Source organism: Lampetra fluviatilis, chromosome 2, assembly GCF_964198595.1.
Source record: "Lampetra fluviatilis chromosome 2, kcLamFluv1.1, whole genome shotgun sequence".
In the NCBI taxonomy this organism is placed as follows: Eukaryota; Metazoa; Chordata; class Hyperoartia; order Petromyzontiformes; family Petromyzontidae; genus Lampetra; species Lampetra fluviatilis.
The window spans coordinates 31946127-31958355 of NC_136276.1; the positions used below are offsets into that span (position 1 = coordinate 31946127).

Genomic DNA, 12229 nt, shown 5'->3' on the forward strand with positions numbered 1-12229 from the left:
TGACTTGGTGTGGCTAATGCATGGCGTGAGCAGTGCAGAATTAATAATAAATACTGATGAACGCAGGAACCTTCCGTCCGCTTTGCCGAAGACACCATCGACACGGAAGAAGAGGAGCCCGACGATGCTTGGGAGACAAAGCGGCTGATCCGCAAGGACACCCCGCACTACAAAAAAGGATTCAAAGTGGCCAAGCTTCCCAAGCCAGAGGTGGTGAAAGCACTTCTCAGCGGCAGTTACCAAGAGGTTGACGATGATGACGATGATGAGGAGGAGGATGGGGGAGAAGAAGATGGAGATGACGATGATGATGAAGAGGAGAGGGAGGAGGAGGAAGAGGAGAAGGAGGAGGAGGAAGCCGAGGGTGGAGACGGTGCTGGAGGAGCTTTTGAGCGGAGCAGTGAGAGGGAGGAGGAGCAAGAGGCAGGGAACGAGAGAGGAGGCGATATGGAAGGAGCAATAGATGGGCGCGAGGTTGCGGAGGAGATGCCCTTGGCTGAAGAGGCCCTCAACAACAACGTATCCACACTGCAAGCTGTAAAGGTATGTTGAATATGAATATCACATTGTAGGGTTGGAGGGTGGTGGCGGAAGCCTGTAATCCAGCACTGGAGGCGAGGGTTGGTGGATTACACCAATGTCCTTAAATTCCTTTCCCATGGGCGTCGAAATTTCCATACCCTGGCTAGCCAGGAGATGGCAGTACTCTAAGTATGGACTAATCTGCACCTGTTCCATCTGCATGAGATCGTGTTGCCCGCTCGCACACATGAGTTTTCTATGGGTCTTCCTGTTTCCTCCCACAAGTATCAACACTTCAATTGGTCAGTAACACCTGAATATATAGAGGATGCCAGAGCTATGGGGTGAATTTGGCACTGGCTCAAAACGTGGCTGCGGCCTTTACCGCTTTCCTGTGGTTCCTCACGCCTCTGGATTGTTCTCCCACTTCGAGAGCGAGCGACTACTGCGCGGTGCTTTTCAATTTGGAATTATTACATTATTATTAGTGTCCAAGAGTTAGTGAACTTGGAAAATGTCACAGCACGTGACCTATGTAAATAAACTGATGCGGCAGGATATTTTAAAAAGCTTTAATTACCTTTTGCAACCGACTACGTATTGGAGGTTATGTTTATCTTTATTTCCTTGCGATCATCAATTGATGCTGATATAATTCCGATGAAAAAAATATGAAGGGGACTGCATTGGTGGTAGTTCGAGCAAAAATAATAAATACCCACCACTTTCATCGCCAGCATAACAAGGCGGCAGTGTTAATTATGAAGGTGGTGATATAGATTTTGACTGGTGCTGTCATTTCCAAGAATACATGTGCCACCGTTCCCGCACGTAAGAAGCGACAACTGGCAATTCTCCCACTTTCTGGCGTTGACTTGGAGCGGAGTCCAAATTTGTTTTTATCTGATGGAAAGTGCTCAGCATATGTTTTGTCCTACAAGCATGGACTTAACATTGCGCTGAGGCTGCTTGCCAGCCTTGAGGTCCCTGTTGTACCGGCTTTCCATTGAAATGCCAACTCGTGAAGACTAAATGGACTTTAAATATATTCGAGTTTGTAAGGCAGTTGTGAAGCCTAACCGAGCCATAATTGCACTCGCCTGTATCTATATTCCTGGTGTCTTCTGTTAAAGCGGAGTGAACGAGTGCACGTGTATTTTGCGTGCGTACGTGTGTGTGTGTGTGTGTACTTATTTATTACTTGAAGTATAATTATTAATCCCACGTTTTGATGAGCTTTTGACTTGAGCTGTGATCTGCTAATCTCTGCGGGTGGCTTGACTGACGGGCATGCCTTGGGCTCCTCTCTATGGTAACAGGGGGTTTCATTTGATCTAGCCAATAACCTGCTCATCGAGCCTGCCCGCCTTGAGGAGGATGAGGTCTGTACCGCTCGCTTTCCTTACCGCTCTCTCCGTGCTGTTCGCTCAACCCTACTGTACCCCTGTCCCTGCTCTGCTCGGTGTCGTTGCTTGCTTCATACTAAGCCAGTGGTTCCCCAACCTTTTGCCTGATTCTTGTGTACCCCTTGTCGTACCCGTCAACTGTCAAGCGTACCCCTACCGGCACAGTGCTTGCAAGTGATTTTAATAATGACGCTGTGTAAAGCATGTTTGAATAACATTTGCACGTAATTAAACACCTAAGACGTGTCGTTAATACTTGATAACAATTTACAAAATATTGACACTTTAATATTTTAACTTTACTTAGATTCAACAAAAATTGTTTGAAAAAAAACTTTAAATAACTATAAAACTATTTTTGTTTTTACTCTTGGACAGTTTATACAGTCCCTTGCCATCGTGATGAAGCAGAGGGGAGATGTGGAATGGCTGGAAACAACGTCTCTTGGACTTTTGTGAATTTGTAAAATCGACTTAAAACTATGCTTGGTGAACATAAGGGGAGAAGAACTCTAGCGGAAACCTCTGGCAAGGTTTCCAAGCACACTTGCTTTTCTGAATTTCATACAACAGATGAGTCAAATAACTTTATTATTGCTAGTGTACACAGAGCAGCACTGCTTAGCAGCCCCACGTGATGTGCAACACGTGAATTAACTTGTCTAAACCCTCTGGGGATGTCACTTGTACCTTCTCGGAGATACTAGCGCTACAGGTTGGGAACCACTGTACTAAACTCATTTAACAATGGAGCGCAATATCTTGTTGTGCTATATCGTCATTTAGCTTCACATTAACTCGCCAAGCTTGCCATATGCCTTTGTGTTGCCCGAGCGGTTTAACCCCATTGTGTTTCTTCTGTTGTATGTATTGTGTATGTGTGCTGTTTATTGAACAACAGAACGATCATGGATCCCGTTCCCTTTGCAAATGTTCTTAATCGTGAACGTGTGTTCTTTCACCCTCCATGCTGTCCTGTCTGTTTTCTTGCGCATTATTTCTCTGCTCGCGGTAACACTTAACACATTGTCTCCTGTATATCGACCATGGTTCGATCCTGGTTTTAATTCAATTTGTTTTTAATAGTTTACTAATACAGTAACTAACAAATTCAACATACCATTAAAAAAAAATCATTGAAACATAGATGAGGTTTAAACCTAATGAACATTTTTATGGAATGATGACCACTGTGTTGCATTGATGTGAAGTAATGAGCAGCGTGCTTCTTCTTAATGTTGTCTTTTAGATTAAAATCGTAGTGTACAGAAAAACAGGTGGCCTGGGCATCAGCATTGCTGGCGGGAAGGGATCAACCCCTTACAAAGGGGAAGATGAGGTACCACTCGACCTGGTAACACAACATACACATATCCTCACTCGCATAAACAAGATAAAGGCAAAGAACCCCCGTATTGCTTACATAGATTGGTTCAGGTCCCATCCTCCACCGATGATAGCAATGGGCCTAGAATGGAATCCGTATTGTTGGATTCGTAGTGCGGTATGCTAACTTCTGCACCACTGCTCACACACCCACACATAGTATTAAAACAAAAAGACCCCCCCCCCCCATATAGCCTACATTGACTGTTTAACGAAGTGCTGTTGCGAGCACCTTGGTAAGCTGGCACACGATGACATGGTGCGGTCATTTCCAGGGTCCGTCACCTTTTCTCTCCAATGCTGATGTTTGCACATCGTGCCAGGTGCTCATTTATAGTTCGGTCTAACTAGGGGAGGCTCGGGACAAATTTTTATACCACACGTCACTGATGCCGGCCATGGCTGGGAATCGAACTCAGGTTGCCGGGTTTCGTAGCGCAGCGTGCTATTATCACTACGTCACCACTGCCCATACATAAACACGCACACACATGCCTCTGTCACCACCCGGGCCCACTGCACATGAGACGCTTCGCATTTGTCCGCGCCACCCACCGTGGACCGGTTATGGAGATGTGGATCTGTGTGCCTGGCGTGCCGTGTGCGTGCCGAACGCAGGGAATATTTATTTCACGGGTGTCGGACGAGGGGCCGGCAGGGATCGCCGGTGTGCGTGTCGGTGACAAGCTGCTGCAGGTGATTTCACGTGCTGCCAGCCGTTTTAATTTAACACGTTCGTCCTTCAGCCACTCGTAATCCAAAGTGTGATGATCCAGGTGAGGCCGCGTCGGTGAGCAATACTTCGCTCAAGCTTTCGGCACGCGCTGCCGCGGGCTTGTTCAGGAGTTCAACATCCTCAGGACCTCGGAGGATGCCAAGAGTAGAGCGTGTCGAAAGCATGAGAGAATGAATACTCAACACAAGGCCTAACTCGAAAAACCGCACTTGGATTGGTGCCCACTTGTGTTGCTTCCGTAACAGCTGTTGCCGCTACAGTGGTTTCCACTTTCAACGATGATTGGTTATGTATGTCAAATGCATCCTGCTATCAACGTCATCATAATTTTGATTGATTGAAAGATATTTGTCTGCTCTTTTAACTCGAGAGAAAAAAGGATGAGCAATACACCAAAAATATATTTTTTAAAAATCCCCTTTTCAAAACGCAAGTTTATATTTTGACATGGTATCCTCTAACCTGGAGAGTGGGCAAAAACATTTAACAGAGAACTTACAGTTAGGCAACCACTGGCATCTGCGAGTTGCAAAGCAATAGATCTTGAGCAAATGCCAGGAAGTGTGCAACAGTGCGTGTATCAACAAGGCAAAGAAAAAAATGTGAATTGCACACCATTCATCATCCACCCAATGTGCCGAATGGGTGACAACTGTGGACATGGCTGCAGTTGTTGGCCACCGTTGTCTTCATGGCAATACAGCTCCAAAGGCGCCACCAAAGCTCGTAAAGTAAAATAGCTTTGCTTTGTAGGTGATTGAATAAGCAGATTTGACCACAGTTTAAAGAGGTTAAAGCCTTGTACCAGGAGGCAGTAATATACAGCGAGCAGGATAGCCTTGTTGGCAGGTTTTAATTTATTGGTGGTCCTGCAAGCCACTGGTACAGTGTAGTTAGAACGACCACCGTGGTGAAACTGCACCATGTGGTGTTCATTTCCCAGGTCCTGGAGCGATATTGATCATCACGAGTTGAGTTGACACTTGGTTTGGTATTTGAACTCATGACCCCAAACTGGGGAGCACTCTGCTCCACTTACCTATCGAGCTGTACCCCAGCCTTTTCGGCTGAGACACCCAGAATTCCTGGTCATCATCATCATCTGTCGCTTCAGAATAAATTCCCGCCACGGGTCTATTTCGTCAGCCAGCGTTACTGCTATTCAGCCTCAATCATGTTTCGTATTGAAAAAGTATCCACTGCATTTATCCACCTGGTTTTTATGGCTTCCCCTGCTTCTATTTCCTTCTACTTTGCTGTCCCACCACCAACTCAGGGCTCATTCTGGAAACTTGTCCAAGCCAATGTAGGCGTATTTCTTCGTCTAATAAGGTTGCGTGTACTCCAAAACCGTTTCTTCATCATTGTCCAATGGTCTTTAATACTCCTGGATTTATAAACAATGACTAGCTGTACTACCCGGCTTCGCCCGGGACTTGTATCCACCACGCCCGGCCGCCTTTGTCTCCCCAGTGGCGATGTTAATACGCCACACCAGTTACTCGTTTTGAGGCTGAGTCCCTCCCTCACCACTCTCCCTCCTTCACCACTCTCCCTCCCTCACCACTCTCCCTCCCTCACCACTCTCCCTCCCTCACCACTCTCCCTCCCTCACCACTCTCCCTCCCTCACCACTCTCCCTCACCACTCTCCCTCCCTCACCACTCTCCCTCCCTCACCACTCTCCCTCCCTCACCACTCTCCCTCCCTCACCACTCTGTAGAGGACGTGAAACTTTGATGAATTTACCTCAGAGTCGCGTGGTGGGTGTCGAGGCCTAGTACCGTGCAGAGCCTCCGGCCTCGCCTGATTTTGCCACCCGGCTGACGCTGGGTACGGGTGCCGTTCCCCCCCCCCCCCCGCGCTACAATAATACTGTCTAATCGCTATAATTTTATAATCGACCGACCCTATAATAGTAATTGCACACATTGTGGTGGGGGGGGAGTGAAGAAGACGTGAAAGTTTGATGAATTTACCTCAGAGTCGCGTGTTAATGCGTGCGCCTATTTTTAACGGGAATTAAAAATGGCGTCCACCCCGCCGCGAAGGCGTCGCTATCCGTTGCCAGGGGCAACCGCCGTCCAATGAAAGTGCGTATGGTACGGCGACACACAGACAGACAGATTTGCGATTTTATATATATAGATAATACATTTCCAAAGAGGGTAAAGGGTATGTTATATCACCCAGATTAATAAAATAACACTGAAAAGAAGATACGATAAAAACCGAACTGCTCTTATTGCAGTTAATAGTAACGATTTGTTTGTTTGTTTTTTTGAACAATTCCAAAGGGGAAAAAAAATATCTGTTTACCTGAGACTTTTCTCTGCTGGAGATTGCCTCCTGCCTGGCTTCTCAGCCCCGTAATAGTGGGGCACGTTTCACCTGTGTTAGGTGTGTGTGTATGTAAAAGTGGTTAAACAAATGACAAATTACTTGGTGGAAGCAGCTGCATTGGCAGTGGTGCACAAGCACAGTTAACAACCAACAAAAACTCAACATATTCATCGTTAACAATTTGGCTTTAAAATAAAAAAAAATAGGCAGACATTTTGAACGATGGCCCTTCATAGCACATACTTACAGGCCAGAGAGAGTGCATAAAAGTTGGAGACGGAACTTTACACCATAGGACATTGCCCGTAACGTCACCTGTTATCCATTTGAAGGCATTGTTTATTGACAAATTGTGTTTAGTGTTTGTCTTTTGTGCCTATGCCCCACTGCCAGCGTGCAGCATCGCCAAATAATTTGTTTATGTTGTCGTTACATGGCTGTGTAACCCGGGCTGTTTGACCTGAGTTTCAAGCTTCATTAATGAGAAAAAAAATTATGAAAAGCTACCGCTAAACTCTCCATCATAGCACCATAGTAACATCATTAGAACGGCATTACATTGACGTCATCAGCCTGATGTACAAAAACATTCACGGTTTCTCATTATTATCCGGGTGTTTTTTCCGATGCCGCTGGTTTGTTTGGTGTTTTTAGCAAGAGTCCTCAACAAACACCGTGGAGTCTATTCAGCGCAGCACGTAAAACAAATTGTGCCAAATCACAATTATCGTGCCCCTATTTTCCGAAAATTTCCCATCGAGTCTAAAACACTCTCTTCAGGTGGAGTCTGAATTGGGATGTTGGGCCAGTTTCACGAATGAGTGTTTGGCTAGGTGCAATGGAGGAAACTGGCGTACCCAGAAAAAATATATATGAATGCAAGGGGATGACGTTTGAAGCGCCATAGAAATCGATTCTTGAATCGTTTGCTCTTCGACCATCTCTTGGACCCTCGCAACTCAAGCATACAATAGATGGTATTTTTCCCATCTCACTACTGAGCAAAACTCAACCCCTCTTAGCTTCCATTCAGGATTGTTTGCTTCTAACTAGAGCTGATCTGTGAGATTATTAGAGTGATCGATTACTCTGCTGACTACCACTTCGATTACTCATTAATTTGATGACACGAAAATAGAAACGTTATAGTCTCACCTCTTTTGCCGCCACGTGTGCAGCACGCTTGAACAGCAGATACAGCGCAGTGCTCTGTGACGCCGTCGGCTTCGTTAGCCGCGTCAGTATCGTAAGCTGCATCACACTGGGTCTGAATTCTAGGGGGTTTCCTGCCTTGGGGGTACAATATGTTGGTGTTCAAGTGATAGGTTAAACGATTCATTATATTAATCGACTCATTTTGACAGCTCAATTTGTACCAAATTCTCTGGATTGCAAGATGCTTTTAAAGAGTAAGACGCACTGCAAAATTGGGCCCGGTGTCAAGTTATATAAATATGGTCACACACCTTTTGGATTGTCTGACAACTCCCAGACAATCCAAAAGTGAAAAATTGCAATCCGAAGAATACAGTAACACGCTGAACCCCAGTCACATATATGCATGTATGTTGAACTTCTTTCACACCCTACATAGCCAACCGTGTCAATTGGAGGTGTGGGGGAAGGACAACAAACTAAACACAAACAGCCGTCATTTTTGTGTTTAGCTTGTCACGATCACCTTTCGGCCAGGGAAGTCTATTTGGGGGGATCTCAACGCATTGCAAGTGACGCCCTCCTCCTCCTCGCGATGCAGGTGAATGGCGTGGTGCTGGTGGATGCCGAACACCAGGAGGCGGTGAGCGCTCTGAAGAACAGCGGCAGCGTCATGGAGCTGCTGGTGCTACGGGAGCGCATGGTGGAGCCCGAGCACGCCGTGAGCGTGGCACGGCCGCCCCCTCCGCAGTCCCCTTCACCGCCGCCGACACCCACGCCGCAGCCGCCACCGCTGCCGTCGACGCCGGTGGCCACGGCCCTTGAGGCGGCGGCGGCGGTAACGCCGAAGCTGACGACGCCGGCACAGCCCCCCCTGCGCGAGCGCCGTTCGGCCGTCACCTTCGCGCCCGAGCCGGAGCCCACCGTGATGCGAGAACAGCTCTCCGTGCGGCTGCTGAGGAACGAGAGAGGGCTTGGCTTCAGCATCGCCGGCGGCAAGGGGTCGACGCCCTTCAAGGGCTCCCACAGCGTACGCTCTTGCGCCGCGGTGTGGGATGGATTTCTCCGAATAGGCCGATCTGTGGCCACAATCCTGTCCGTAACTACAACCCCATTCCCTTTCTCATAAACGGTCTTCCTGCTGCGGTGTTCACGGTCCGCACACTGGACTTGTGATCCGGAAGTCACCGGTTCAATTTGTTTTCCCTCGGCGACGATTGACCCAGTGGATCATACGGCAGTATACATGCTTCCACCACAGTCGATCGGCAGCTCGTGTGTGGTGGGGGTGAAGGGGGTGGGTCCGCATCTGTTCCAAGATGTCTGTTCATCTACAGTACTCTCCTCCAGAACAAGCAGATGTATTGGTATTTGAGTGACTGCATGTGCTTGGCTGAATAGAGGATTGATGTTGCTACAGGCCGACCTAATCTGTTCTCGCTCATGCCGAGCGCTCCCTTTTTTGTTTAGTAGTATGATTGCAATGACCTTTGGTGAATAGTTGTTTTTGTGTTCCTGTTTTCCTACACCCAGTAATATATAAATATACTTCAAAGCTGTAACTGATAACAACTTTGCATGGCATCAACAATGTATCTATTGTATATTGCATAATGTCAGTCACAAATACAAGTGTCCGCATGACTCAAAGGTTGCAGATTTTATCTTTGGTTAACCTTGCACAACACGTTCTGTCTGCTAGGGTGCCTGGTGGGCATAACAGGCCAATGGGATTTGGCAATCACTTCTATTGTACCTGCAGACTGACCGTAGTCTTTAGACTGACATACAACACGTCAATGTATCTAGTACTAGCTTTACTACCCGGCTTCGCCCGAGACTTGGATCCCCTCGTCTTGGATTAATACACGGCCTACACAGAGGGTGGGGGGGGGATGTGTGACGTCAGGTAACGCTGCCGCATGCGGGTGACATCACAGATGTGATGTCACCGCTCACTTGCGTGCAAAATATATGTATTATTGCGCCCCCCCCCCCAAAATACAAAAGTCTATTTTTATACTTTTTGCATTGTGTACAGTCTGGAAGCTACCCACATGTCAAATTCCAAGTTTGTTGCATGTAGGGAAGTATGCTAAACATTTCGAACAGACACATTCACAAATTTCCCTATTATATACATAGATCGATAACATATATAGGACCCATGGACTTACATAGGACCCAAATACTAACATGGGACCTACATAGAATAACATATGACCCACAGAGGAACAGAGGGCCAATCGACTTGTTACCTTCTGACCTGTCCCTGCTGTACATCTGTGAAAAAGAGCTTTATAGCTAATAGGATTTCACCAGTATATATATATAAATATTCTGATTCTGACATGACCTTTGGACTAACGCGGCATGTTTCTCCCTCTTAGGGAATCTTCATTTCAAGGATAGCGGACGGTGGCACGGCAGATCTGGAGGGCACGATGGCTGTCGCAGATCGCGTTCTGGCTGTAAGTATTTCTCTCCTCTGCTGCTGCAAAGCAACGTCCACGATCTCCTTACCCGGCCTGAGGGGACCAAGCGTGAATTTGACCCTTGAGATAGCTCAATCCCAGTGGCCTAACTGCAACTGCACCCGGGCACATGGGCCGGAGTGGCCCATGCACCGGGCTACAGATAGGGGAGAAATTGGATGGGGGAGTGGGGGGTGCTTCATTTAATTTTTTGCACCAGGGCCCATGCAAACTACACTGTGCCACTGAGACCCATAGAGATGTTTAGACCCCATAGATTTGCGTGACATCCCATAGGCTTACCTACACTAACCTGTGAGGGTTTTGATGGGTAGCGAGCTCAATTCGGGATCAGTTTTATTAAAAAAATAATTATCTGTTTATCATTGTGGTGAATATAGCTGCCTCTCGTGGCTGCAGCGGACACTTGAGCCCATTGCTTTGTGTCGTATGCAAATAATAATAAAAACAAAACTCTTTATATGGACGCTATGCGACGCACGTATCACGAGCTTGAGAATCAATATCGATGTTACATCTCTTGTAATGGCAGTCATAAATCATCGGCGCACGTTGGACATTTTGCACGTGCGTTGAAACAGGGAGGTATTTTTATGCTCTTGCACAACTCAAATGTAAATGTATGCAACTAATTGTCCGCAGTTTTTTCTATTTTCAGAAATGTAACTCGGTAGATAAAATGAATCTGTCCATTTACAATTAAGAGGGAATTTAGTAAATTCTTCGTGACTCATCCCCATCCTAACAAAAATAATGTTCACAGTTTTTTGCATTAGTTAATAGAGGATTGGGAATTCGGGTGAATTTTGACGATTGGTAACGTATTATAAATGATATTCTTAATAACATGGACACTTTCTGCAGAGTTCCCTGGTGAAACACTGTTGAGAAGTATTTGTTACAAGAGTGAGCCTGTTTTAAGTAATTTGTCATATGTTCTTACACGTGCATAAAATAGTTAAATAATCCCTAGACTTTTAATTATAATTGAAAATGTGTTTATATATTCATATATACCAGCATTGTTTAAATGTTTAACTTGTGAAAGTCAAACTGCGTGTGCTGACGATGTGCAATGGCATTTTCACTTCTTGTAAAAGGCAAGCAGAGAGCTTTACCAGAACTCGCCTACGCTTCCAGAATCAGCCCGTAAACGCTAGAAGGTTCTGAAACTAGCCCGTGAAATATTGTCATGTGTTCGCAAGCAAAATTAGGTGAACTTAAGCATGTCCAAAAAACTTTGCATCAATACAGACATCCATTCATGATGTCCGATTAGTTTCGGTGTAAAGACCGCATTCATTCATAGAAAGTCTTTTTTTAATCAAATACTATGCCCTAAGCACGGTATTAATTTCTGAAAATTATACGGTATTAATTTCTGAAAATTATACGGAACGTATGTGGTTGTAGGCGAATGGAGACAACATGTTTACAAACAAGACGGCTAAAAATGAGAAAAAAATATAGCATGGTAAAAAAACAAGACAAAAAAAGTCTTAAATTGAACTGGCAGTGGCAAATTTTTACAGCCCTCTGTGTTAAGGTCTCCGGATCAGCCTCGGTGCTGATGGGCACGTCACGTCGGTGGATCCAGCGCGCTCACTTTCATACTAACTGCCTGATGTTTTGAGTTTTTTTGTTCCTCCATCCTTTTTGTGTTTTTTGTTTTCCCTCACTCGTCGCATGCCACTAATGAGCACTTTGCCCGACTGTGGGTTGGTGGCGGGGTGGGGGGGGGGCGGTGGAAAGGGTGCTTGGTGGTGGGGCTCGTAACAGCATGCCGTCACGGTGGTGGGGTGAGGGGGGGCGGGGGGGTAAGCGGTGGTACTGTCTGGCCAGTGTTGGCTTCTGTCTGCACCCTGCTCGGTAAGGCTCTTAACCTCCACAGCCGGAGTCTCGTCCTCCCTGAGAATGGGGAATCCCAGCTGTCCCCCCCCCCGACCTTTGCGTGGGGGTGTTGGCTGGGTGGCGGTGGCGGCGACCCCCTTTCTATCAGCTCTTGAATTACAGGGTGGGCACATTTTTGAGAGGTGGAGCATCTGACAGGCATGCAACGGTAAATCGATTTAATTCATTAAAATTGACGCTTACACGTGTGATACGCGCATTAAATAACGTGCGTGGGGGAGTCTGTGCTCTTAATTTTGTATAGGTTGTAGGCTTCATCAAGCGGCACTGACCAG

At 46.5% G+C, this 12229-nt stretch overlaps 1 protein-coding gene across 1 annotated transcript in view; it reads left to right on the forward strand.

Annotated features, from left to right (window-relative positions):
- LOC144945540 (protein scribble homolog) overlaps nt 1-12229 on the forward strand; it is a 50169-nt gene that overhangs the window by 21113 nt on the left and 16827 nt on the right. Inside the window, exons 15-20 of the mRNA XM_078874001.1 lie at nt 67-543; nt 1842-1904; nt 3178-3267; nt 3933-4010; nt 8150-8578; nt 9939-10019. Of these exons, the coding sequence (XP_078730127.1) occupies nt 67-543; nt 1842-1904; nt 3178-3267; nt 3933-4010; nt 8150-8578; nt 9939-10019 (1218 nt within the window). The remainder of the gene's footprint in view (nt 1-66; nt 544-1841; nt 1905-3177; nt 3268-3932; nt 4011-8149; nt 8579-9938; nt 10020-12229) is intronic.